The sequence below is a fragment of the Trachemys scripta genome, chromosome 1 (assembly GCF_013100865.1).
Source record: "Trachemys scripta elegans isolate TJP31775 chromosome 1, CAS_Tse_1.0, whole genome shotgun sequence".
Lineage (NCBI taxonomy): Eukaryota > Metazoa > Chordata > Testudines > Emydidae > Trachemys > Trachemys scripta.
Genome location: NC_048298.1, coordinates 3,083,282 through 3,111,181, shown reverse-complemented (window position 1 = coordinate 3,111,181; position 27,900 = coordinate 3,083,282). Strand labels below are relative to the sequence as shown.

The 27,900-nt window shown below is 56.7% G+C and overlaps 1 protein-coding gene across 1 annotated transcript; it reads right to left on the bottom strand.

Annotated features, from left to right (window-relative positions):
• Nucleotides 1-2,301: 2,301 nt before the first annotated feature.
• ARSA (arylsulfatase A) lies at nt 2,302-19,347 on the bottom strand. The gene is made up of 9 exons (XM_034763571.1): nt 19,187-19,347; nt 17,927-18,259; nt 7,885-8,125; nt 6,296-6,514; nt 5,770-5,939; nt 4,814-4,938; nt 4,097-4,224; nt 3,509-3,611; nt 2,302-3,368 (listed from the first exon to the last, which is right to left on the bottom strand). The coding sequence occupies exons 2-9, from the start codon at nt 18,154-18,156 to the stop codon at nt 3,064-3,066; spliced, it is 1,521 nt and encodes a 506-aa protein (XP_034619462.1). The 5' UTR covers nt 18,157-18,259; nt 19,187-19,347; the 3' UTR covers nt 2,302-3,063.
• Between the last annotated feature and the right edge of the window lie 8,553 nt (nt 19,348-27,900).

Sequence of the window (27,900 nt, the reverse complement as noted above, 5' to 3'; positions counted from 1 at the left end):
CAGCACAGATAGGTAGCCAATCAGGGAAGGGCTTATTGGGAGCCAATCAGGGCCAGGCTCAGCCCTATAAAAGGCTGCTCAGGGAGAGCGCACTCAGTCTGTCCCAGGGCTTTGTGAGGGGAAGGGCTGTCTCCAGAGGTGGGAGACTAGCACTACGTACAGCGCAGCGCAGGGCTGGTCAGGCCCAGGGGAGCAGAAAGGAATCCAGCCCGGTGTCTGCCAGGCTGCAGGCCCTGAGGGGAAGGGCCTAGCTGGTGCAAGAGGCCGTAGGGGAAGCGGCCCAGGGAAGCGGGCAGATGGAGGGGAGAGGCGGAGGACAGCAAGGCTGCCGCAAGAGGGTCCCTGGGTCGGGACCCAGAGTAGAGGGCGGGCCTGGGTCTCCCCTTTCCAGTACACCCAGACATTGGCCGTAGGGAGTGGCCATTATAGACCACGCCAGATCCCTGATGAGGGATTAGACTTTGGGGTGTGTGGTTGACCATGGTGGTGGGGTGTAGAGACTGCTGATTGATACCCCCCAGAAGGGGGTGTGGATGGACTAAGGGGCACTGCCAGAGGGCAGTGGTCCTGAAGAGGATGCCGCGTGTTGGTGAGCGACGTGGGCTCAGAAGCCAACCAAGGGCAAGACAACGGGCGGGATACCACCGAGAGGGGACGCTCCACTGGACTGAGCTAATTCCTGGAGTAACCAGTAGGAGGCGCCGCGGTGGTGAGTCCCCAACCCCGTTACAGGGTTCTTTTGTCTTTGCCAATGCTGCGGCCTGGATCTGGTCCAGACTGTAAACGCAGGTCTGAGCTGGGTCGGAAAGCAGTGATTGGTCTCACTCTTGTGTGCCAAGACCCATCCCACCACAGGCGATGTGCTTCTGCGCCAGTGGTTGAAGAACACAATATTTGACACTTTACATCTCAGAATATTTCCCGTACAAACGTCCTGCAAGACCCATGACAATCCAGCTTAGCTCAGCAGTGACCACACATGAACCCCCGCCCCTCCCTCTGGTAAAGCACTGAGAAGCTGGTAAAGCCAGAGGGGTAACATGCCTGTCTGGGCATGTCAGCGTCATAGCTCGTACTTGGCCTTTCTCTGCAGGATGCCAGCAGTTACCTCCTCCCCTGGGTATCCCAAGCAGCTGCCCTAGGCCCTCCTTGGCTGGGCCTACATTGCTCATCTCACGGCTCTCACTCCCCGGGCAGGAGCTCTGCCGAGAGGGCTCAGGACTAGGCCTTCTCTGCATCAGCTCTGGGGGGGGAACCCTGGCTCCTTGGCCCGCCGGTGCACACAGCCGGGTCACACCTGCTCACAGACTGCAAATACCAGCTGAGCCTGGAGGGCAGCCACTCCATGGACTCATTTCTCCTTATTTCACCCTTTAAACAAGCACAAGTCGTGTCCCACAGCGACAGCTGGCTGCATCCACGCTAGGGTTACCATTTGTCCGGATTCCCCCGGACATGTCTGGCTTTTTCGGGTTAAAAATAGCGTCCGGGGGGGAATTTGTCAATGTCCGGACTTCCCCTCCTCCCCCCCCCCCCCCCCCATGCAGAGCGTGCGGGGCTTACAGACCAGCCGGGGCTCCGACAGTCAGAGCCAGAGCCCTTCCTGCAACTTCCCCCCGCCTCTCTCCTGAAACTTGACACCCCCCCTCTTCTCCCTCCCCCGCCTTCCCTGCACTCACAGATCGCCGGCTGTTCGTCTGGAGCTCCGACCCTGCTCCCCTCCCCCTGCCGAGCGCGCTGCTCTGCAGCACAGTAAGGGGGCCGGGGGCCAGAGAAGCGGCAGGGAGGTTCTGGAGGGGGCAGTCAAGAGACAGGGAGCAGGGGGAGGGTTGGATGGGTCAGGAGTTCAGGGGGGGCTGTCTGGGGGTTGGGGGTGTAAGGTTTTGGGCAGAGTACAGGTGGGGGGGGTCTCAGGAGGGGGCAGTTAGGGGACAAGGAACAGGGAGGCTTAGGTAGGGGGTGGGGTTCTGGAGGGCAGTTAGGAGCAGGGGTCCCAGGAGGGGGCAGTCAGGGGACAGGGAGCAGAGGGGTTTAGATGGGTCAGGAGTTCGGGGGGGGGGGGCGGTCAGGGGGTGGGGGTGTGGATAAGGGTTGGGGCAATCAGGGGACAGGTAGGGGGTAGGGTCCTAGGGGGCCAGTTAGGATGTGGGGAAGGTCTCAGGAGGAGGCAGTCAGGGAACAAGAGGCAGGGAGGCTTAGGGAAGGGATGGAGTCCTGGGGGGCAGTCAGGGGACAAGGAGTGGGGGGGAGGGTTGGGGGTTCTGAGGGGGCAGGAAGTGGGAGGGAGTGGAAGGGGCAGGGGCGGGGCTAGGACAGGACGGGGGCGGGGCTCCTCCCGTCCTCTTTTTTGATTGTTGAAATATGGTAACCCTAATCCACGCAGGTGAAGGGACCTGCCCCAGAGCTCTGCACAGCTCCTCTCCTGACTGCAGAGTGCCCCGTCCACGTGCTCAGGGCCAAGCACCGGGGCTACTGCTGCTGGCCCTGATCCTGGCCTCGCACTCCACCCCTGCACCAGTATTGATAGGGCCTTGGCCCTCACTGCTGTGCCAGCCCCTCAGAGCTAGCCACGCTCCGCTCCCTGGCCTTCCCGCTGCAGCAGGCTGGTACCGCCGGGCCCCCCGCTGGCTGCATTGGGGTGCTAGGCTCTGAGGGTGGGTCCTTTGCTTTGTTCCAGAGCCCCCGGGACTCCAGAGGGTTCACTGTACTCAGTGCGTCCCAGGGGAGCGAAGGTTTGTGTCCAATGGCCAAAGACTCCCAGTGCAGAGGTACCCCCCCCCAGGAACCTGCCCCTTCCCCTCCTAGCATCTCACCCCACGCCCCCATGCAGCCAGCACGTAGGGACCTCAGCGTCAGGCCTGGGGAGCGGGAGGCAGCTCTACCAGCCAGGGAAGCACCCCAACGCAGCGCGCCCGGCTGCAGGCAGGTTTGGGGAGAGCAGCGGGGAGGCTGGCACGGGGACTTTAGAGAGTGGCAGCAGAGAGATGGGCACAGCAGCAGGAGGCTTTCGAAGAGCGGGGGGTTCCTGGCAGTGGCAAGGGGAGAGTTAAAGGGCTGGGGAGGTTAGGGGCAGTGGCAGCAGGAGGGCTTGGGGGTGCAGCCGGGGGCACAGCAGGGCTGGAGGGCAGAGTCGATGCCCTTCCCTATCTGACTTTCCCCAAACTCCATGCGCTGGTCGAAGAGCGCCTTGTGCAGCTGGATCTCCTTCACCACCCGCAGCACCTCCGGCCCCACGGCACCGCCCTGCAGCAGGTTATAGTTCTCTGCAGGGTCAGCCTCCAGGTCAAAGAGCAGTGGAGGCTCGTGGGATGTCAGGGGCGTCAGCCCATGGCAGTCCTGGTCAGGGGTCATCCCACTGAGGAAGGCACCTGGGAGACAAATACAAACAGCAGCTGAAGCCACCTTCCCTCAGCCGGGGTTCCCAGGGCTGGGCTGGAACCACAACCAGAGCCCTGAAAAGGACGCAGGGAGCGGGGGCTGCCCATTCCACCCCCATGGAGGTGGGTACCTTGTGTGAAGAAATGAGCCTTGTACTTCCCGTATCTGACGGCAAAGACGCCAAGCAGCTTGCTGGGGCTGGGCGGGTAATAGAACATCATCTGCCGGGGACTCTGTGTAGCAACCAGAGGCAGAGTCATGCGGGGCGGTGGCTGAGTCATGTATGGGGAGGGAAGGGCAGTGACTAAGCCATGGCCGGGCCAGTGGCCATGGACAGGGAAGGAGACAGGCCGGGGTGGCAGGGAGCCATGGCTGGGACAGGCCAGGTGCCGGGCCAGTGGCCATGCAGGAAGGAGACGGGATGGGGTCTCAGAGCCCGGGCTCTAGCCCAAGGCTGAATGTCGACACTGCAGTTTCAGAGCTCCGCAGCCCAAGCCCCAGGAGCCCGTGCCAGTTGACCAGGGCTGATTCGGTGCTGCATTTGTTATTGCAGTGAAGATGGCCCCTGAGTCATGGACACCCCGGCCTGCCCCTCTCCCCAGCAGTGTGCGGAGCACCCACTGGCAAGGGCAGCCCGTCAGACACTGGTGCCCCCCGCCCCCACATCAACCCCAACACTCGCAGCATGACGGCGGCAGCACTGGCCCAGGGCACTCACCTTCCCACCTCCAAACAGCACCGGGCTCAGGTCATAGCCGTCCAATGGGACAGTGGGGAGAGGCGCCCCAGCCAGTGCAGCCAGGGTTGGCAGGATGTCCAGGGTGCTGGCCATCTCGTGGGTCACGCCTGGCGCCCGGCCACAGGCACAAGGAAAAAGGCTCAGGTGCCGTCAGTCCCGCCTCACACCAGCGATATCCCACGAACCCGCTGGCACCCTCCTCCCCACTGTCCAACCGCCTCCCCCAGAGCCCCTCCCTCACCCAGGAGGGCCCCCCAACCTCCTGGGACAGGGGGATTCATCCCTCACCCAATGCCCCTAAAGCAGAGGGGCTGAGAGGGCCTGGGGCGACAGCCTCCTCTGCCCAGAATTTGGGGTGCCAGGCCTACGGACACCACCCAGCCATAGGCATGTGTTGTTCCCCTCCCCCGCCCATGTTCCCCCTCCACAGGGCTGAGGCCTTTGGATCCTCCGCCCTGCCAGCCCCGCACACTCCCTGGTCATCTCCCCCACCCACCAAGCAGGAGTGTGGGGTGAGCCGGTCCCACTGGGGCCTGCACAGCCCCCCAAATCTGTAGTTTCAGCCTGTCCATCGCAGGCGCCTCCCAGGCTCTGCAGAGACTGATGGGCGTCCGGGCAGAGGTAGGCCCAGGTCCTGCTGCCATGCACCAGCCCCGCAAGGCACTGCAGAGCAGCTGGGAACAACGCCAGGCTTACCCGGGGAGATCCGGCCTGGCCAATAAGCCACCGCAGGCTCCCGCATCCCGCCCTCGTATGTCGTTCCCTTGCCACACTTCAGGAGACCCGAGCTGCCCCCACGGGCCATTCGCATGGTCTCGGGGCTGCGGGGAGGGGAGAGCGCCCATCAGCAAGACACAGGTTAACACTGCCCTGCCCCGGAGCGCTGGCACAGACCTGGCAGGGGCCACGCTGCCCCTTCCCAGCCAGCTCCCTGCGGGCGCCACAGCCCCACAGGGTGTCCATAGGGCAGGGCACCGCCGGGCTGGCGCAGGCCCTTGGCTCTCAGGCCCCACAGGTGGCTCGGGCCGAGGAGCACAGGCAGGACGGGACAGTGGATGTCCAGAGGGAGCCTGGAGGGACGTTCATGTTCCAGCACCAGGCTGGGGATGTCCCTCCCCTGGGAAGTGGGGGTGTGGGTGGGGCTCCCCTGGGACGTGCGGGTGTGAGTGGGACCCCCCCCCGCACTGCCCTGAAAACACGCAGGAAGGGTGGGGGTGGGGCAGGCTAGAGGGAGGGGGAGCACTCTGAGCAGCCTGACAACTTGAAATCAGATCAACTCCATAACTTACATGTCATTCCAAATGTCCCCCACCCTGAGGGTCCCTGTCAGCCCCTGCCCCAAGCACCCCATATCCCTGGGCGCCATCCCCACCTGCCCCCAACCTCTGCAGCACCCCCTGAAACCTCAGTCTTCAAGCACCCCAAATCCCCCTGCCCCATCCGCCCTGAACACCCCCAAAATCTCCTTGCTCCATCCCCACCTACCCCCAACCTCCCCAGCACCTCCCAAATCCCCCTGCCTCACCCCCAACCCCCCCCCCAGCACTCCCATATCCCTGAGAGTCCCACTCCCATGCCTGACCCCGTGCTCAGCCCACACCTTCCCATCCCTGGGCAGGTGGGAGGGGGCTCCCCAGCTCACTCACACTCACCCATTGTCTGCGGTGAAGAAGACCAGCGTGTTCCCCTCCAGGCCATTCTCCTGTAGTGCCTGAAGCAGGAGCCCCACTGAGCTGTCAAACTCCATGAGGGCGTCCCCAAAGGGCCCCCGCAGCGACTGGCCCACGTACTCCTGGCTTCCAAACTGGGGGTAGTGGGTGTGCTGGGCAAAGAGCAGCCAGTGAGAGGGGACCCCTGCAGCAGACCGCAGAGCTGGGACCAGCCACCTCTCCCTGCAGAGCCGGGGGCTGCCAGGCCGGGGAGGAAGCTCTGGGGGCTTTTCCTTTCCTCTGGGGACCGAGCGGGGGCCATTCATCATGGCCAATGCTCTGTGATGCAGGAGGGGGGGTACAGGTGCCCCCTTGCCCTGCCCCCCGGTACCTCTAGGCCTACTCACTACCGCCCCAGGCCATGCCCAGACCCGCCCCCCTGGCACATCTAGGTGCCCGCACCTACCCTCTATCCTGGCCAACCCCCAGGTGCCCATGCCCACCCCAGACCACCTGCCCCGGCACCTACATGGGAGGCGTAGTAGAGCAGGAAGGGGCGGCCCTGGCGGGCGCAGTCGGCAATGAAGTTGCGAGAGAACTTGTTGTAGAGTGGCACCAGCTGGGGGAAGGCGAGCGGCTGCTGCAGGATGCTCTGGTTTAGGAGCAGTGGGACGGGCACCACGCCCTGGTCGCACGTCCCAAAGCACTTGGTGTGGGGGGGGAAGCAGGTGAGATTCTGGCAGGGGCCCTGGAGCGAGAGGAGAGAATGCTCTGCTCTGCATCCGCGCCTGGTGGCCAGCAGGGTACCAGCTCCCCACCTGAGCGCCAACCCGAGACGCAGGCTCCTTCCCTTCCCTTGCCCCAGGACCAGGCCACAGCCCAGTGCCCCAAGGACGAGGCTCCACTCCCACCCAATGACCAGTTCGCACCCCCAAAATCACTCTGGAGATTGGCATGCCTCACGTCTCCCCCAGGGGCCTGGACCCCATCCCACCCTACAGCAACCTGGATTCCCCACTTCCCCACACCGAACCCTTCTCCAGGTGCCAGGATCTCATCCCGCCCTACAGCAACCCCTTCCCCACATCACCCCAAACCAAACCCTTCCCCTGGGACCCGGACCCCATCCCACCCTACAGCAACCCCTTCCCCACAGCACCCCACACCCAGTGCTCCCCCAGGGGCCCAGACCCCATCCCACCCTAAAGCAACCCCTTCCCCACAGCACCCCACACCCAACCCTTCCCCAGGGCCTGGACCCCATCCCGCCCTACAGCAACCCACCCCCAACCCTTCCCCAGAGGCCCGGACCTCATTGTGCCCTACAGCAATCGCTTCCCCACAGCACTTCAAACCCAATGCTCCCCCAGGGGCCCAGACTTCATCCCACCCTACAGCAACCCCTTCCCCACAACTCAACCCTCCTCCAGGGTCCCAAGGACAGATCCCCCCTAGCCCAGGCAGCAGCACCCCCCACACCTCACAGGGACGAGGCCCCATTATTCCCTTTGTGCAGCATGCCAGGGAGTGGCCAGGCATCTCCCCCCCTCCCCCAATCCCGGAAATGTAAACACTTGTGGGTTATTGGTATACATTGACTCCACCAGGAAAGGGGGAGCCCAGCCTGCCCCACCTGTCCCCCAGACACTGAGCCAGCCATCCCTCCCAACCCCCATTCACTCAGCACATGCCCCAAGAAACTGACCCAGTGTGCCCCTCCCAGCCCCATATCAATGCAGCCCATGCCCTCCTCAAGCCACTGACCCACCCAGCCCCCCATTCACCTGCACCCCCCAGACATAGACGCAGCCTGCCTCACCCAGCCCCCACTCCAGAGAGATCCAGACCCAGCATGCCCCAGCCTCCTGCCAGCCCAGCTATGCCCCCACCACCTCATTCACCCCCCTTGCCCCCTGGCCCAGCCTGGATCCCCTCCCAGCCACCATCAGCCTTCTGACCCAGCTCCCTCTCAAACCAGACCCCGGCCTCCATCGCCCCAGGGCACCTCCCCCAGACACTGTACCGATCCCTTCCTGCCCCCCCCCCCGACATGCTCCGAGCCCTGCCAGAGGGCCGGGACACCCCCCAGGCCTCTGCCCCAGGACACCGGAGGCTCACCTGGTCGTGGGAGTAGGGCACCCCCAGGAAGTGGTCAAAGCCCTGGTGGATGGGCAGGAAGGAGCCGTTGGCCCCCAGTCCCAGGTGCCATTTGCCGACCATGGCCGTGGTGTAGCCCCGAGCCTTCAGCACTTCCGCGATGGTGAGCTCAGACAGCGGGAGGCCTCCCCGGGAGCCGGGATAGAACACACCGGGGTAAACCCCGGAGCGTGTCTGGTACCGACCCGTCAGCAGGGCCGCCCTGGGGATGAGAGGAGCCGAGAAAAGCTAGAGCAGTCGGAGGAGTCCTGTGCCCACGCCCATAGGGGCTGCCGAGCTCACGGCCCAGCCCAAGGAGGAGCCTAGTCGAGCCCCGGGAGCAGGGGTGGGCAAACTTTTTGGTCCAAGGGCCACATCTGGGTGAGGGAATTGCATGCAGGACCATGAGTGCAGGGCTGGGGCAGGAGGTGGGGGTGCGCTGTGCAGGAAGGGGCTCAGGGCAAGGGGTTGGGGCACAGGAGGGGATGCAGAGTGCGGGAGGGGGCTCAGGGCAGGGGGTTGGGGTGCAGGAGTGGCATGGGGTGCAGCAGGGGGCTCAGGGCACAAGGTTGGGGTACGGGGTGCAGGAGGGATTCGGGGTGCAGGCTCCAGCCCGGTGCCGCTTACCTTGAGCGGCTCCAGGGTGGCAGTGGGGCTAAGGCAGGCCCCATGCCTGCCCTGGCCCGTGCTGCTCCCGGAAGTGGCCAGCACCACGTCCCTGCGGCCCAGGGGGGCGGGGGGGACAGAGGGGTCCGCATGCTGCCCTCGCCCACGGGTACCTTCCCCAAAGCTCCCATTGGCCGTGGTTCCCTGTTCCCGGCCAATAGGAGCTGTGGGGGGCAATTCCGTGGGCTGGATTCAAAGCCCTGACTGGCTGGATCCGGCCCACAGGCCGTAGTTTGCCCACCCCTGCCCTGGAGGGAGGTGTTTTGTTCAGTGGTACCAACACCCCATGGCAAGGGAAGGCCAGTCAGCATCACCTCAGTCCCTGGAAAAATCATGGAGCAGATCCTCAAGGAATCAATTCTGAAACACTTCAAGAAGAGGAAAGTGATCAGGAACAGTCAGCAAGGATTCACCACGGGCAAGTCATGCCTGACTAACCTAATTGCCTTCTATGATGAGATAACTGGCTATGTGGATTAGGGGAAAGCAGGGGATGTGTTATTCCTTCACTTTAACTAAGCTTTTGATACAGTCTCCCACAAAAAGAACAGGAGTACTTGTGGCACCTTAGAGACTAACAAATTTATTTGAGCATAGTATTCTTGAAAGCAAGTTAAAGAAGTATGGGCTCAATGAATGGACTATATGCTGGATAGAAAGCTGGAGAGATCATTAGGCTCATTGGGTAGTGATCAATGGCTCCATGTCTAGTTGGCAGCCGGTATCAAGCGAAGTGCCCAAAGGGTCGATCCTGGGGCCGGTTTTGTTCAATATCTTCATTAATGATCTGGAGGATGGTGTGGACTGCACTCTCAGCACGTTTGCAGATGACACTAAACTGAGAGGAGCGGTAGATACACTGGAGGGTAGGGATCAGATACAGAGGGACCTAGACAAATTAGAGGATTGGGCCAAAAGAAACTTGATGAGGTTCAACAAGGACAAGTGCAGAGTTCTGCACTTAGGACAGAAGAATCCCATTCACTGCTACAGACTAGGGACCGAATGGCTAGGAAGCAGTTCAGCAGAAAAGGACCTATGGGTTACAGTGGACAAGAAGCTGGATGAGTCGACAGTGTGCCCTTGTTGCCAAGAAGGCTAACGGCATTTTGTGCTGTATAAGTAGGGGCACTGCCAGCAGATTGAGGGATGTGATCACTTCCCTCTATTCAGCATTGGTGAGGCCTCATCTGGCGTACTGTGTCCAGTTTTGGGCCCCACACTACAAGGAGGATGTGGAAAAATTGGAAAGAGTCCAGCAGAGGGTAACAAAAATGATTAGGGGGCTGGAGCACATGACTTATGAGGAGAGGCTGAGGGAACTGGGATTGTTTAGTCTGCAGAAGAGAAGAATGGGGGGGGGGGGGATTTGATAGCTGCTTTCAACTACCTGAAAGGAGTTTCCAAAGAGGATGGATCTAGACTGTTCTCAGTGGTAGCAGATGACAGAACAAGGAGTAATGGTCTCAAGTTGCAGTGCGGGAGGTTTAGGTTGGATATTAGAAAAATCTTTTTCACTAGGAAGGTGGTGAAGCACTGGAATGGGTTCCCTAGGCAAGTGGTGGAATCTCCTTCCTTAAAGGTTTTTAAGGCCCGGCTTGACAAAGCCCTGGCTGGGATGATTTAGCTGGGAATTGGTCCTGCTTTGAGCAGGGGGTTGGACTAGATGACCTCCTGAGGTCCCTTCCAACCCTGATAGTCTATGATTCTATGACTTGTTAACTATGGTTCTTAAGTGCTAGGTACACTCGGCCAAGAGCTTATCGTCTGCTTCCAGCCAGACATTTGGTTTTACCATCATTGATCTAAAAGCCTTTTTCTTGCCACTTCTGTGAAGTCTCCAGTCCCCTTTGTGCCACTTCACCTGTCCTCGTGCGACAGCCAGGCCATCCACATCGCCAGAGAATCGGTGCAGACCACTGAGTCCCCCACCTGTTCTGGAATCGTACATTTCCCATGGCAATGTTCAAATCTCAGGGATCACGTCTCTCCCTGCCTTAACCCAGCACTGATGTCACTGGGGATGGTATTGAACCCGCTGATGAATGGGATTACAAACAGCTGCGCTGCAACCCACAGGCCATCCCAGGATACGCTACTATGTGCTGCCTTCTCCCCCCAGGACTATTCCCACCTTAAAATATCTTCCCTGCACTGCCTTTCCAGCTCCAGCCCGGCTTCCTGCAGCCTGCTCTTAAGCCCTCACCAGGCCAACTCCACACTGTCATACCTCAGAGGCTGCACACGCCCCATCTCTTCCTCTGCACCAGCGCCACAAACTCCCCTCCAGTTCCATGCTGCTGTACGTCACATGCTGCACATGCCCCATTTCTCCCTCTCCACTGTCACCACAAACTCCCCACCAGCTCCACACCGTCATGCCCCACACGCTGTGCATGCCCTATCTCTCCCTCTGCACCAGCACTGGAAACTCTCATAAATCAATCAGTTTTGGCCCCTCTCTAGGTCGTCTCGCCATGGCTCAGAAGGTTCCAGCCTTCACACAATGCTGGGGAAGCAAATCCAAGACAGCGTTGTGATGTTCGGTACCTCGTGGGAACACCCAACACCCCCATGTTCATCCTTATAAAGTGATTGTGTGGTATCCAATGCAAAGTTTGTCATGTCGGGTGTCTTCGGAAGGCTCATGATATACTAAGCATGGTTGTTATAGTGATGTTATAGTAATTGTTACAGTAATGTTATGGGTCATAATTTCATGTATATAGTTATGAGGCTGAAAATGTGTCCTCGTGGCTTAAAATAAGCTCAGGCAAAAACTCTCCAGGAGCAGGGCAGTTCGCATGCATCACCAGCTGACTGTGCACCGTTAATTGCTGCAGTTAAGTAAAACTTTTCCTCTGTGGCCCAGCACTACTGTCAGCGAGGTAATAATTGGGCAGGCAGCACTTTCCCCTCTTTGGGAACTCTTTCTAAATATTTGAATTCATTCTATTCAAATGTTTAAATGTTATAATTGTTAGTATGTGTTAGTTTTAGTAAGGTATTTTCTTGTAAAAAGGGCAAATGCAGGATCTTGGGCGGAGGTTTTGCAACAGTTTTTCTTTGGTAGAATGTGTCATGCGGGGGCTGTTGTAAGGCTTTTGCTTAAGAATTTTGTATCACAATCTGACATATCTGAACTGATTATAAAAGAGCTATGTGCAGCTTCACAGATCCGGTATATGTGCCACTTCACAGATCCAGTATGGCCAAATGCCCTTTGAAGGCCACTCCCAATCAAAAGACCAAATTCAGCCCTCATAAAAATTTTTCACCAGAGCACCCAATGCAGCTACCGACAGTGCCCTGCTGGCCCTAGCTCAAATGTTCAGTCGTTTAATAAATTACATCATGGCCAGGCACTAACAAATTGTGTTGGGTCCTTGTGTGGACCCAGTCTTCTAGTTTCAGTAAGTGGCGGGGAACCGGAGGGCTGGGTCTACATAGGGGTCCATCAGAAGAGAACTGCCCTGGCTCTCTGTTGAGGGGCTCTTGTCAAGCCCTGTTAATTATCAACCGATTGATCGAGGAGCCATTTCAATAAAAATTGACTACCCGCCCATGCTTCTCATTGGAGTGGCTCTTCGGCTGATCGGTCTATCTTTCCTTCTGGCGTTGTTGCTCCTTCTGGACAACAGGGGTGAAGGAGGGGGAAAGGGTTGCCAGCCTTTTGCCTTGTCCTTCACTTCTGGGTAGAAGTCTGGTGCCTCTCCTTTGTCTACTGACAAATCCATTAAGCCTCCGGACCTTGCAAGAAAACAACTTCTCCACCTGAGGCCATAATAAAGTCTCCAACTAAGCAAGGTGATTGTGCTGGTAACCCCTCCCTTGCAGCCTCATTGCTGGACAGCTAAGTGAACTAAGACTACGAAATCTTGAAGAATAGCTTGCGGAAGCTAGCCAAAACTACTGGAAGATAAGACTTTTAATATTCCTCAGCTTCTCCTCCTTGACGAACTTGGGGTGGGAAGGGAAAAAGTCTAAATTTTAGCCAATCAGTGACCTCCGGTTTGGCCTGTGTCGTATTGTGGTGTATCCCGGCTCAACATGGTTGCCCATTATTATAGTCCCCGCTCCCCAGCAACTCCCCCTCATATCTTCTCCAATTCCCATACAAATCTGTCTGGCCGTAGTGTCAGAGAAATTCAAGTTTCAGACCAGCAAATGTGGTATAGCACACCCTACCGACGAAATTATCGCTTCCAACGGTGAATTGTGCTAAATGCTACTGTAGGAACTATTATTTTCTCCTTTCCCCTTTCCAAATAACTACTCCGTACCCCAACTGCTCCCAGGGAGCAGCCATTCGGCTGGCCCAGCTTGTGCAGTGGGAAAGTTTCCATCGGGGAAAAAGGAGCTTGGTGAAAGGAGTCTTACATGGTCTTACTGGAGCGGCTGCTATTTGGAACATAGACAAAGCCCAGGACCAGGAAGAACGCCTGGGAAATTTTAAAAGGGCAGCGGGCCTTATTACTAAGGCAGGACTCACTAACACCTAATCAGATATAAAAACTCTCCATACCTTATCGGGGTTGGGAACAACCACCCAAACCCTGTTAACAAGGTTAATAAACACCCTCGTTTTAACAGGAAAAGACACTGGGTGGGATTTAGCATGCAGCCAAATGCAAGATTTCTTTAACAACCTTTTGGCAAATATGCAAACCGATGTTTTAAATCAGTGGTGGCTTGAAACCCTTACCACCGCAGTAAAAGGCCAAGCTATGGAAGTGGAGGCATACTTAGACCCTATCTAATTGGGCCTGCAACTCCTCGACATGCTCCTTCCATGCTTCGGGACCGGTAAATGGCACCTGGGTTCCAGTGCACTTACTTGTGCCAGAACCCTGGGCGAATTGTCTATGGGACTGGGTTATCCACCGGCAGGTATGGGAAGTTAAACCACCCCATGAACCCAGCCGTTTCATCACCACTCCCTATGATTTCGCTGCTCAACGTATCTGGGTGGGTATCGGAACCTTGTGGTCATTATGGCCCTTGGAACCCCCACAGCTATTTTGCCTCCGCAAATTGTATCCTGGAAAAGTGGTTAACGTTTTAATTTGGCATGTTGGGAAGGGGAAGCGATAGGTAAAGATCCAGAGAGAAAATTACTATTTAGTGGGAACCATGGATGTGCCCTGCCATCGGACCCCCACATCCCTATCCCCTTTCACCTTAACTTAACCGCTGCACAAGGAAGCCGCTTTATTGTATGGCCTGCTAATCCTCAGGTTTATGTAACCCTCCATCCAAGTGTTTCTTTTACATTTAATTGAACTTCCCCTATCCCTAACAGCTTCCTAAACCTCACTTCTCTACTCCCTCTGCTCTCCAACTTCTCTCACCTGCAAGACCAAATGCATGTAATAAAAATAAAATACAACAAAAAGGCCAAAGCCTTCCAAACTGCTTATCAAGTACATACCTTATGCTCCTCCCACGCTATTGCATGCTTTGCCTCTAAGGAAATCGCCCAAGTTACACCCAGTTGGCTAGCCTCTTCTGCTCTTCACATTCTATTTAATTTGTAACAAATTGCTAGAACAATTTAAATGTTGGCCGTTGCTTGTTGTCTATGTAAATTTTGCCGTTTGCCCTGGCTCCCGGTTCAGCCCCGACCATCACCGGAAGCTCTTTTTATTTTCACAAATGTTCCCCACCCCACTCTATATTGTCCCTCAGATCCAGAAATCGACCACCTTAGTGTCATTTCTAAATCCAAATACTGTCCTATGGCCCTTTGTTTAATGAGAGTAGTGATGCCTATAGGGCATCAGAGGAGGGAAATTGTGGGGAAATAGAGCAGGGGGGCCTTCTTTTTAATAGCCAGAGCTGTGAATCTGAAGGCCCCTAAATAAACCCTCAAACAGAGATCTGTTATGCTAGCTGCCCTTGCACAAAGCAGTGCAGGCCAGGGTGCAGGCCTAAGCCTGAGCAAGACTGAACAGCACAGTTTTCTGCCAAACTCAGTCAAGGGTCCTGTCCAGAGGAGGGGGGAGGGGCAAGGAGGGAAAAAATAAGAAGCCCCAGCAGCAGCACTAATGAAATCTGTTCATGACTAATGATATACAATAACGACTTGTGTGAAGCAATAGGTAACTTGAGCTAAATGCAATTTCTTGACTCGTGCAGCTTCTCCTTTGGGTGATCTGTGACCCACTCCGTGATTCCAGCTATCTGCAAAAATAGCCAATCATAGATCCTCTTTAGGCGTCCCATGGACCCCCCCCCAAACCTTTAACCAAAAGACCCCGGAAAATAACATGTGTCTTGAGAAATGTACCCAAACTGGTGCCAAGTACCACCCCTGGGGAAAACCACCAAGTGCCCCTCTACCCAAATAAACACCCACTTCTCGGAAAAATGAGGGAGGTACCTAGGGGGGAGGGGGGGAAACTGACCCCGACCCTAATTTCTTAACTCGCGGTTTGGGGAGGGACTGACCCCAACCCTAGTTTCTTAACTTGTGGTTTGGGGGGGGGGGGCTGACCCCAACCCCAGTTTCTTAACTCATGACGCATTGTTTGTACTTCGTTTGCGGTTTGACGAAATAAAAGCCCGTCTGCAAGCGGCCCTCGGGATGTCAGTCTTCGGACTGCACCCCAGTGCACTGGTATGTATGTCAATAAACTGGCCTCAGGCTTGAGTCTTTGAACTAAAATCATTGTGTGGGTGTCTTTGACCACAACACCACCTCATCAGGGCATGTCTGGGACAAACCCAGCCCAGCCTCACAGGAACAAAGCATACTGGCCTAGGCAGCAATAAAGGATCTGTTGGACTCAAGTGAGTCACCCCCCACTTCCTTTGGTCTGTTTGGGACTGCGATGAGGTGATGCTCATCTGACTCTGAGGGGGGGGGGGAGGAGCAAAGCCAAGAGGGAAGAAAGAACATGATAAAAGGGAGAGACATTTGCCATGCTCCTCCTCTCTCTTTCACCTCCATCTACAGACATCACCACCAACTGACTGAAGCACTGATCAAAGGAGAGAGCCTGGCTGAAGGGTAGCCAGCCAGCCTGTGATGAGAAGCATCTAAGTTTGTAAGGGCACTGAAAGTGTTAAGAGCAGCTTAGAATGCGTTTTGCTTTTATTTCATTTGACCAAATCTGACTTCTTGTGCTCTGACTTATAATCACTTAAAATCTACCTCTGTGGTTAATAAATCTGTTGGTTTGTTCTACCTGAAGCAGTGCGTTTGGTCTGAAGCGTGTCAGAGACTCCCCTGGGGATAACAAGCCTGGTACATATCAATTTCTTTGTTAAATTGACGAACTCATACAAGCTTGCAGAGTCCAGCGGGCATAACTGGACACTGCAGGACGGAGGTTCCTAGGGTTGTGTCTGGGACCGGAGATATTGGCTAGTGTCATTCGGTTGCATAATCCAAGGCACAGCTTACTTGCCAGAGGCTGTGCGTGAACAGCCCAGGAACGAGGGTGCTCAGAGCAGGGGAAGGCTGGCTCCCAGAGTCAAGGATTGGAGTGACCTAGCAGATCACCGGTCCAGACAGCACCTGAGGGGAACATCACAAGCATTTTCTCCTCACCCTGTCTGGCAGCCTAGGGGAAAGTGCCCTAAAAACACCAAGCCCACACCCCACAAGCTCTAGTTCCCGCTCTTCCCCAGATGGGGGAACATTTCTGTCCCTGCGCGTGAGCCAAGGTGCCGTACTCTGGGGTAACCCATTGCCCCCTTGGCACGTCAGCCGACACCAGCGGGTCTCCCAGCACTTTACAAAGGAGGTGGGAGCTCCATGTGAGACAGGGAAGCTGAATCACGGAGCGGGGAAGGAACTTGCCCGAGGTCACTCAGCAGGCCAGCTGCAGAGGCAGGAATGGAACCCAGCTCTCCTGCACCCTAGTAGGGCCACCCTTCACAAGGTCCCTTCAGGCTAAGCTGGGCTAGACTCCTCATCTCTCCTGCAGCACAGTCGCAACGCTCAGCCATGTGGCCACACTGTCTGTCAAGAGCAAATTAGGTGCCAACGTAACCTACGCTAACGCCCTGCAGCTCAATCACCAACTACAGAGAGCGACTCATGTCACTGCTACTTTGCTGGGGGGCTGGATCGCTCCCGGGAGCTCCAGAGGCTCCAGGTTTTCCAGCCAGAGCTTGCAGGTTCGTTTCCCACCTCATGCCCCAATAACCCAAATGGGGCGTTGTTCCCCTGGGGTGCACTGCCTGTAACCACTCGATCCTGCTCTGCTCCTGGAATGGACACAATTAATCCTGAGACCTGATGCTCTGCTGCGGTCTGCCATTCTTGTGTAACCCGCTGGCAGCGTGTGTAGTGTCTCCCGCAGGGGCTGATCCTCACTGAGGGTAAGAGCCTGGTGTCCCACCTCACAGGCGGCAGAGGTCTGCTCTGTAAATCGGAAGACTATGAACTCAGGCCCGGCAAAGATACATACCTGGTATGCAAGTTAGCGCCAGCACCCTGGGTGAGTATACACTGCTGAACCGTGTCCTAAGCAGGGAATTTGGAGCTTGTGCTAATACTGGTTTTACTGATGCACTATTATTAGATGTGGTTAACGGGAGCTACCCCTTTAAGAACAGGGTGGGGCAGACAGCGTTTGAGACACAGACATTGGGTGCAGGAAGAGAACACACTGCCTGGACAAGCTTCAGACTAACACTTTTCCTTCCCCAAAAACAGCCTCATTCCCCCAGGTGTGACATTCGCACCGCTAGGGCCTGGCTGCCTTGGGCTTTGCTCATGAGCTGCAGAGACTCCCAGCTGGAGCGCACCAGCTTGAATCCAGCCCAGCAGGAGTTCGCAGCGGTTCCCGTCTAAGGGATGTCGGTGGAAGTGAGCTGGATCCTGGCTCCCACGTCTCTCTCACACACACACACACACACGTACGTTCTTTGCACTGTGAACTCTCCAGGCAGGGACCGTATGCCTCTGTACGGTGCCTGGTACAAGGGGGCCCCGATCTCGGCCGGATCCTCGAGTGAGACCTCCTGCAGCAAGGGCCAAAGCTGCCGCACCCTACAACTTTACCTGTTGTGCACACGCTGGGGGAGGTGGTCAGACAATTTAACCTTTTAAACAATTTCACGATCTCAGGGCTGGCCACATGGCCGTTCGGTCGCACAGCTGCTGCCACCAGCATGGATGTGCAGCTGTTGGCTCACCCTGTCCCTGTCCCTGCTGGCAGCAGCATCACCCACAGACTTTATCCCCCTCCCGCAGTTCAGTAGGGAGGACATTAGACAGCCCCCTGTGGCCCCCACTCAATTCTCTGCTGTTTCTCAGTGCCCTGCCTTCAGAGACCACCAGACAGTTTACTGCTCTGTCCTGGGAGGGGCTGCAGACTGGGGAGTGGGATGAAGCTGGACCTACCGCGAGGGGCTGCAGATTGGGCAGCTGGCATAGAAGTCGGTGAATCTCAGGCCCCTGGCCGCCATCTTGTCCAGGTTGGGCGTGGCTGAGGTGGGGTGCCCATAGCTTCCCAAATCTCCAAACCCCAGGTCATCCGCAAAGATTAACAGGACGTTGGGAGGGTTTGTGGATGCAGAGAGCAAGACCAGCGGGCCCAGGGGACAGAGGAGCCAGATACACGCCCACCTCATGTCCCCAGAGTCCCTCCGAGCATGGACAGGACTCTGTCTCAGCAGGCCCTCCTCTAGTCATCCAAGCTGCCCACTGCCCGGGTAGGGCCGCTCCACCCACGACCTGCCAGGGAGAAAACAGTTTAGCACACAGTAAAGTCTGCACTACAGCGCTGGATCACATTAGCTAACTGCTTCTTGCAGCAGGCCTTTCAATCCCAGTCCCGGCAAGCCCAGGGTGTTCTGGGGGCCAGAGGTGCAAGGGCTCCCAGCCCCTTTTCTGCAGAGCAGGCCGCAGCAGAGCCAAGGCCCCTGCCCCACAGGCTGGCAGGAAGGGCTACGGAGACTCCCGGAGCAGGGTGTGATCCAGGGCAAAGCAGGCGGGGGAATCTGGCCTGTGCACTGAAGCTCCATGTTCGCTGCAGAAAGAGGGCGGTTTGAATCAGTCTCACTCCTTCTACGGGAGCTTCAATGTGCAGGCCGGATCTCCCCCACCCCCAGCCTTTCCCTGGATCTCAATCGGCTCCTCCCTCCCCTCCTGGCAGCACCCTCCGAGCCAGGCTGCGGGGCAGGGGCCTGGCGCTGCTGCCGCCTGTTCTGCAGAATAAGGGGCTGGGGAGCCCTGGGTCCTGGGCTCAAGGCTGGGGCCACAAAGCCCTGGACCGGTGAGAGTCACACCGCCGGCGCTGGGCAGGGGGCAGAGGCAGGGCGGGGCAAGCGCGGGGCGGGGCAAGGGGCAGCGCCCGGCCTGGGGCAGGGCGGGGCAGCCAGGGGGCAGCCAAGCAGGGCAGGCCTGGGGCGGGGCGGGCAGCCAGGGGGCAGCCGGGCAGGGCAGGCCTGGGGCGGGGCAGGCAGCCGGGCAGGGCAGGGGGCAGCTGGGCAGGGCGGAGCTGGGGTGGGGCAGGCCTGGGGCGGGGCCGAGCAGGGGGCAGGCGCGGGGCTGGGGTGGGGCGGGGCGGGCAGGGGGCACCGACTCGGGGCGCCCTGCCCCGCCGCAGGAGGAGCCCGGGGCCGGAGCGGAGAGCGGGACCGACCGACCCCGGGGCTTCACCTGTGTCTCGGCAGCCGGGGCCACGCTCCGAGGGGCGGGGCAGAGGAACCGGTCGGAGCTCCCGACCGGGCAGAGGAGAGGGACCGGGCTGGACCGGGCTCCTCGCAGGCTCTCCCCGGCGAACACCGCTCCGCGCCCAGCCGCAAGTCACGTGAGCCGCGCTCAGCTGGGCCGGTCACGTGTGCCCGAGGCATTCTGGGAGCTGTAGTCCCTCGGGCCAGGCTCCCTTAAAGGGGCCGCGCGCGCGAGGGGCAGGTGAGCGCCGGCCCTGGGCGGGGCTCCCCGGGCTCGTGGGGGGCATTCCCTGGGCTGGGCCCGGAGCCGGGGGACTCACACATCACTGTCCTCATGAAACACACGTGTGCATTGCAACATGCGACTGTTTGCCATCGTGTGCAGCCTCCGGGCTCCGGGGTCCATGACCCCTGCGCAGAGCGTCCTGGCCAGCACTGGCCAGCGGCACCGCCCTGGATTCGCCCCCCAGTCTGCAGAGCGCTGAACAGTGCAGCACTCCCGCCGCCCCGCGCAGACCCTGCCAGCCCGCTGGGTACCTGCCAATGCCAGCATACCAGAGCTGCCAACAGGGCCTGCACAGGGCACTGTGAGCCCAACGCCCTGCAGCTTCCAGGCACCCGCTTGGCCCCTAGAGCCCAGGTAGGGCCGGGCGCAAGGAAGAGGGGGCTGTTGTAATCACTAGGCCTGTAACGTGATCGTAAGTGTGGTCTGAACTGTGAAAAGGAAGTGAAAGTTCAGACAGCGTCACAATAACCTAGAGCGACACAGGGAGGCAGAAAGGTGGAAGTAGACCAAACAAACAGGGTGACCGATATAACTCCAGGACTTTGTTAAGATCATGCCTGGTAAACAAGAGACGTGTGGGACCAGAACTCAGTGAACCAGAATTGGTGTGTCAGATATTGGTCCTAACTGGTGGACAACATCATGAGAGGACGGGCTGTTTGGCCTGTCACTCCCTTTTGGGGTCCTCAGAAAGAGCATCTGCAGGGAAAGCTGGCTACCGCAATGCTGGCTGACTGAAAGACAAACGAAGGAGTAGAAGGGAGCTTCACCATCATGGCTGCAACCCCGACCTTCTCCTGGGACCCTGGGTTCTACTGTGACAACACAGTCCCTTCATCATCCTGATCCTGAGAGGTGACCTGACAGGCCAGGTCAGAGACAGGGATCTCAATGACATCTTGTGCCAGAGGCGGAATTCTCTGTAATATTTTGTATGAATACTGTGATTGCCTCAGTTTCCCCCATGTGCTGCATGGTTTACTGGGGGTGCTGGAGGGGAAGGTTGCAGAGTTCCAGGTGTGACTGATACCTGGCCATCCGGGGTCTGGGGCCCATGTCCATGGACAGTCCGAAAGGACAAAGGCCACTCCAATTGCCTGGACATTTGGTACCTAGCAACTAATGACCTGGAGGGCTGCCCCCCTCTGCAGGAAGCCAGCTGTGTTTGCCCAGGAACAAGAACAAGGACTGAGGAGGGGCCCGCTGGCGGGGTTGTTAAGTTTGGGCTACTGGAAGCTGGAGGCTCCTGAACCGGGACAGAAGAGGGATCAGAGGGCTTTGGGCTGCCCAAGATGGACCAGGCTGTAACTTTCTGTTCTCTGAGCTAACCAAGGACCGTCTACGCCACGTTCCAGACGTCTAATAAACCCGACTGCTTTTAGCACGCTGGCTGAGAGTCACGGCAGGTGCTGGAGGTGGGTGCATGGCTCCCTTTGGGTGTACGAGTCTCTCTCTGGTCCCAGCTCAGGAGGACTTGCTGCAGGGAGCTCACAACATGAAGCAGGGGTGCTGAAGGCTCCAAGGGTTGGCCCAAAGAGGCGGTGAAGCCAAGTGGCTTGCCCTAGTGACAGAGCGAGACCTAAGGGGGCTGGCGTACTGAAGGGGTCTCCCAGGGACTGTTCCAGAGCACTGGGCCTGTGGCTCCATGACACACCTCCACCAGCTCTGGTTAAATCCCAGTCATCACCTGGGATATGACACTTCGTCCTCCCTCCCTCCCTCCCATGTGTCCTTTTCTTTCCCATCTCTCTCCTTTTTCCTTCTGTCTAATCAGAGTCTGGCTCAGCCAGCCAGGACTATCTATTTTGCAACACTGTGACCGGAAAAGCAGTTAAAAGCAATGCCCCAAACAGCCCGACGCTTGTACAAGTTTGCCAGGTCTCAGACTGGCTGATAAAACCATGTGCTGGCTTGTGTTTAGCGATGAGCTTACAAATGAGAGTCAAAGCTGTCGTGGAAAAAATCACCCACGCATTGATTTTAGTTCACAGACTCAAGCCTGAGGCCAGTTTATTTAGGGTTACCGTGTTCAAACATTTAAAAAAGAGGACACTCCACGGGGCCCCGGTCCCGCCCCCGGCCCCGCCCCAACTCCGCCCCTTCCCCACCCCTTCTCCGCCCCCATTCCAACCCCTTCCCCAAAGTCCCTGCCCCAACTCTGCCCCCTCCTCTGAGCATCCTGCATTCCCCCTCCTCCCTCCTGCTCTGATCTTGGTTGGGGGTTGCTAAGTGCTTCCCTGCTCCCCACTCACTCCGCAGCCCCTATGCCCTTGCCTGCCCTGCTCCTCCTCACCCTGCAGCCTCTGCACCCCCCTGCCCCTGCAGCCTCTGCACCCCCTGCTCCCCACTCGCCCTGCAGCCTCTGCACCCCCCGCCCCTGCAGCCTCTACACACACACACCCCGCCGCCTGCCCTGCTCCCCCCGCTCACCTGGCAGAGGGAGAAATGCAGGCTCCACGTGGAATCAAACACAGCCCCGCTGCTCTGTGGGGTAGGAGGGAGCAGGGGAGGGGGAGGGACTCTGGCTGCTAGAGGCCCTAGTGGCTGCGAGCGGCTTTCAATCAGGCCAGGCGTCCAATCAGCCGCGCCGCACGAGGGGAAGGGGGAAATCCCGGACATTTCTACTTGATTAGAAATGCCCCCCGGATGGCCATTTAACACTGAAAAAGCCGGACATGTCCGGGGAAACCCGGACGGATGGTAACCCTAGTTTATTGCAAACGTACCAACGCGTTGGGGTAGCAGTCCGAAAACTACCACACCTAGCACAGCACACAGGCTGCCTTTATTCCGTCAAACCACAAGCATAGTACAAATAGTACGTCATTTATGCAAAAACAAGAGTAGGGGTCTGTCCCTTTTTCCCGGTAGCTCCGTCATTATTTACGAGAATTGGGTGCCTATTGGGTGGGGGGGGGTTCTTGGTGGTTTCTGACATGGGTGATACTTGGCACCAGTTGGGGTGTTGTTCTCGTCAGGGTACATATTGTTTTTTTTCGGGGTCATAGGAGTTTATTACGGGACGCCCACAGATGATATATGATTAGTTAGCTGGAACTATAGGGGAAGTTTACCTTTACTAGAAGCAACTTCTTCATATAGGCGGTTATTGTGTTTTATAAACAAGCAGTTATTCTGTTGCTAAGGCCTATTGCATGGCTTCCTTCCCCTCCCTCCTCTGGTCAAAGCCCATGACCGTATTTGGCAGGGAATTGCACAGCTTAGTTTTGTTCAGGCCCTGGCCTGTACTGTTTCATGCAGAACCCCGACCAGGGGTATTCTATCTGCTACCCAAGATCCATAAACCCGGAAACCCTGGACGCCCCATCATCTCAGGCATTGGCACTCTGACAGCAGGATTATCTGGCTATTTGGACTCTCTCCTCAGACCCTACGCTACCAGCACTCCCAGCTATCTTCGAGACACCACCGACTTCCTGAGGAAACTACAATGCATTGATGTTCTTCCTGAAAACACCATCCTGGCCATCATGGATGTAGAAGCACTTTACACCAATATTCCACATGAGGATGGACTACAAGCTGTCAGGAACAGTATCCCTGATGAGGCCACAGCAAGCGTGGTGGCTGAGCTTTGTGACTTTGTCCTCACCCACAACCACTTCAGATTTGGGGACAACTTATACCTTCAAGTCAGTGGCACTGCTATGGGTACCCGCATGGCCCCACAGTATGCCAACATTTTTATGGCTGACTTAGAACAACGCTTCCTCAGCTCTCGTCCCCTAATGCCCCTCCTCTACTTGCGCTATATTGATGACATCTTCATCATATGGACCCACGGAAAGGAGGCCCTTGAAGAATTCCACCTGGACTTCAACAATTTCCACCCCACCATCAACCTCAGCCTGGACCAGTCCACACAAGAGATCCACTTCCTGGACACTACAATACAAATAATTGATGGTCACATAAACACCACCCTATACCGGAAACCTACTGACCGCTATACGTACCTACATGCCTCCAGCTTCCATCCAAGACACATCACACGATCCATTGTCTACAGCCAAGCCCTAAGATACAACCGAATTTGCTCCAACCCCTCAGACAGAGACAAACACCTACAAGATCTTTATCAAGCATTCGTAAAACTACAATACCCACCTGGGGAAGTGAGGAAACAGATTGACAGAGCAAGACGGGTACCCAGAAATCACCTACTGCAGGACAGGCCCAACAAGGACAATAACAGAACACCACTGGCCATCACATACAGCCCCCAGCTAAAACCTCTCCAGCGCATTATCCACGATCTACAACCTATCCTAGAAAATGATCCCTCACTCTCACAGACCTTGGGAGGCAGGCCAGTCCTCGCTTACAGACAACCCCCCAACCTGAAGCAAATACTCACCAGCAACTACACACCACACCACAGAAACATCAACCCAGGAACCTATCCCTGTAGCAAACCTCGTTGCCTACTCTGTCCCCATATCTACTCTGGAAACAGCATCACAGGACCCAACCACAGCATCCACACCATCAGGGGCTCATTCACCTGCACATCCACTAATGTCATATATGCCATCATGTGCCAGCAATGCCCCTCTGCCATGTACATTGGCCAAACCGGACAGTCCCTCCGCAAAAGAATAAATGGACACAAATCGGACATCAGGAATGGTAACATACATAAGCCAGTAAGTGAACACTTCAATCTCCCTGGTCATTCTATTACAGATTTAAAAGTCACTATCATTGAACAAAAAAACTTCAGAAACAGACTTCAAAGAGAAACAGCAGAACTAAAATTCATTTGCAAATTTAACACCATTAATCTGGGCTTGAATAGGGACTGGGAGTGGCTGGCTCATTACAGAAGCAGCTTTTCCTCTCCTGGAATTGACACCTCCTCATCTATTATTGGGAGTGGACTACATCCACCCTGATTGAATTGGCTCTGTCAACACTGGTTCTCCACTTGTGAAGTAACTCCCTGCTCTCCATGTGTCAGTATATAATGCCTGCATCTGTAACTTTCACTCTATGCATCCGAAGAAGTGAGGTTTTTACCCACGAAAGCTTATGCCCAAATAAATCTGTTAGTCTTTAAGGTGCCACCAGACTCCTTGTTGTTTTTGTAGATACAGACTAACACGGCTACCCCCTGATACTTGTTTCATGTAAAGGCCGTCTGTATAGTCAGCTTGTCAGAAGACCTGAATTTGGGCCTTCGGTGTTACTTTGGCTGTCATAAAGAAGGCCACCTAGTTCTTTTTCCCCACAAAGCTAAAGGCAGAAGCCGCATTTCCAGTCTTTGCTGCTTCCCCCTTGTCTGTGCCTTGTTTGTCTTCAGGAAATGAGATCAGATTTTAACAACAGCCCCAGCCCATCTCAGCTCACTTCTTCTCTTCTCCCCAGGCGGCCAGTGCTTATCGTGGAAGAGACTGTCAGACGTAGGGGGTTCCTGGAAAGACTCTCTCCAGTGAATGGTAAAGGGAACAGGAAAGATTGTTAAAATAAAACCCTCACTTGTGTGCGCCCAGTTGCCCAAGTGACGCAGATCGCGGTCGATGACCTGTCCTCTCCATCATTCACCACCCGCCGAGCCTTTGGCTCAGTTGCAAACTTTATCAGTGATGATTTGATGTTTTCTTCCAGGTCTCTGGGAATACAGGGCAACTCCAGTCGTGTGGCAGGTTTCACTTCACTTTCATGTAACACTATAAGCAGCTGCTTCTCCAGGGATGTGCAGCCAAGTCTCCGGAGCGAGCATGTGGGTTAAATGTTCTCTGCCTGGGGCCACAGGTTTTGTGCTAATTCCCAGCTGGATTCCGTCCCAGTGAGGCACCTGCTCCCCCAAGCCAAGGGCACCTGCCAGGGAGCTGGGGGGCGGGGGAGGAGAGAGAGACCAGGCAGGGAGTTGTCATTCCAGCCCTGCAGACAGAGCAGCCACAACCCCGGCATGCCCAGCTGGATGGTCTGGGGAAGCGTCAGGCTGGTTTCGATCCCTCACCTCCGGCCAGCATGGGCTGCTTATGCCGGCTTAGCTTGCTCTGCTACTCAGAGTCAGTGGATCCGAAAGTAGCCAAGCTTAGGGTTACCATTCGTCCGGATTCCCCCGGACATGTCCGGCATTTTAAGCTAAAAATAGCGTCCGGGGGGAATTTGTAAATGTCTGGACTTCCCCCCCATGCAGAGCACGTGCGGCTAACAGTGCTGCCGGCCGGCCGGTGTCACTTACTTGGGGCTCCGACACTCAGCCAGAGAGGGCTCCTCCTCCTCCCTCCCTGCATCGCAGATCAGCTCCGGCAGTCTGGAGCTCCTCCTCCGCTGCTGCCCAGCAGCTCCGGCCGTTCCTGAGCAAGTTCACCAGACATTAGGTGAAGAAAGGCCAACAACAAGGGGGCCAGGGGGCAGGAGAAGAGGCAGGGAGGTTCTGGACGGGGGGGTCGGGAGTTCGGGGGGGCTTTCTGGGAGGTGTGTGGATAAGGTTTTGGGCAGTCAGGGTACAGGTAGGGGGTAGGGTCCTTGGGGGCAGTTGGGGGGGTCTTAGGAAGGGGCAGTTAGGGGACAAGGAACAGGGAGACTTAGGTAGGGGGTGGGGTTCTGGAGGGCAGTTAGGAGCAGGGGTCCCAGGAGGGGGCAGTCAGGGGACAAGGAGCGGGGGGGGGGCTGAGAGTTCTGGGGGGGAGCGGTCAGGGGGCAGGAGTGGGGAGAGGGATCGGAGCAGTCAGGGGACAGGGAGCAGAGGGGTTTAGATGGGTTGGGAGTTCTGGGGAGTGGTTGGATGGGGCGTGGGAGGCCCAGGGGTCTGTCTGGGGGTGGGGGTGTGGATAAGGGTTGGGGCAGTCAGGGGACAAGAGGCAAGGAGGCTTAGATAGGGAGTGGAGTCCCGGGGGGCAGTTAGGGGCAGGGGTCCCAGGAGGGGGCAGTCAGGGGACAAGGAACGGGGGGAGGGTTGGGGGTTCTGGGGGGGCGGGAAGTGGGAGGGGCAGGGGCGGGGCTAGGGCGGGGCTCCTCCCATCCTCTTTTTTGCTTGTTGAAATATGGTAACCCTAACCCATGGGTCAGGTCAGTCTGTGAGGTAATTAACTCTTTCTGGCCCTGTCACCTTCCAATGAAATAGTATATTACACTCATAACGTCACAGCCTGTCTGCACAAAGACCGTCCCAGCGTACCTACGGTTTCTGGCGCATCCTGGGCTGTGGTTCACGGTGAGGGAGGAGTAGGCATGTGTTTGGGACGGTGACTCTGGAGCTGAAAAGAACAGGAGTACTTGTGGCACCTTAGAGACTAACAAATTTATTAGAGCATAAGCTTTCGTGGACTACAGCCCACTTCTTCGGATGCTGGAGCTGAGGTTGCCAGCTGGCCAATTTAATAGCACCTGGCTGCATAGAGGATTGTGCTGGGGTTTTCACTGGGGACGTGTCAGAGCGCACTACAATTCATGCCTGGCAACCCAGGCTGTGACGCCATGTTAGCATAAGGAAATAAAAATGCTAAAATAACATGAAAATATAGATTGAGTTGTTTGTGTGTGTTCTCTGAATGCTGGGAGTCACTAGCTGGAGTCAGCACTAGGGGCCGTCTTGTTCCTGGTGGTGCTGGGGGGTGGCCAGTTGGATGCTCAGTGGCTAGGTTTTGCTGGTGGCAGGAGGGGAAAGGCTGTTTTTTGTTGGGGGCAGCGGGGGGCCAGTGGCCATTTTTGTTTTTTTTTTTTGTTGGGGGGTAGCCAGTGGCTGGCTTTTGTTGGGGGGGGGGGGAAGATGGCCAGTGGCCAGGTTTTCTGCCTCTCTGAGGTGGCCGTCCTAGTGGAGCCTGATGGGAATGGGGCTGGTCGGGGGATGGATTTGATTTTCTGTGAAAAAATGTAGATGGAAAAGCAAGTTGTTTCCCCCCCCCCCCCCCCCCCCCGGAAAAATTTTTGAGGGGGTTTTTTTTTTTTTTTTTCCCCCCCCCCCCCCCCCACGGTCAAGGCTGATTCCCCACTCTGGCACTTTGAGTGCAGAAGTCGGGGGCCCACAAGGATTATAAAAATTAATACTGGCCACTCCAAGCTTGTATTAAACTCCCAAGGTTGCAGCTTCTCTCTGACCTTGGATGGGAAGATGCTGCCACCACCCAAGTGCAAAAACCCCCTTTTGAGAACCCAGAAAGGCGTACTTGGGAATTCCTTCCTGTGGGGTACCCTCAAGCCCTTTCACCCCTCCCTCCCCCGAGGAAAGAGCTGAGAAAGAAAACAAAGGAAATCAGCTGTTACCACCAGCTAATTAAACAACATATGCACAAAGCAACAGAGGGTCCTGTGGCACCTTTGAGACTAACAGAAGTATTGGGAGCATAAGCTTTCGTGGGTAAGAACCTCACTTCTTCAGATGCAAGTAATGGAAATCTCCAGAGGCAGGTATATATCAGTGTGGAGATAACGAGGTAAGTTCA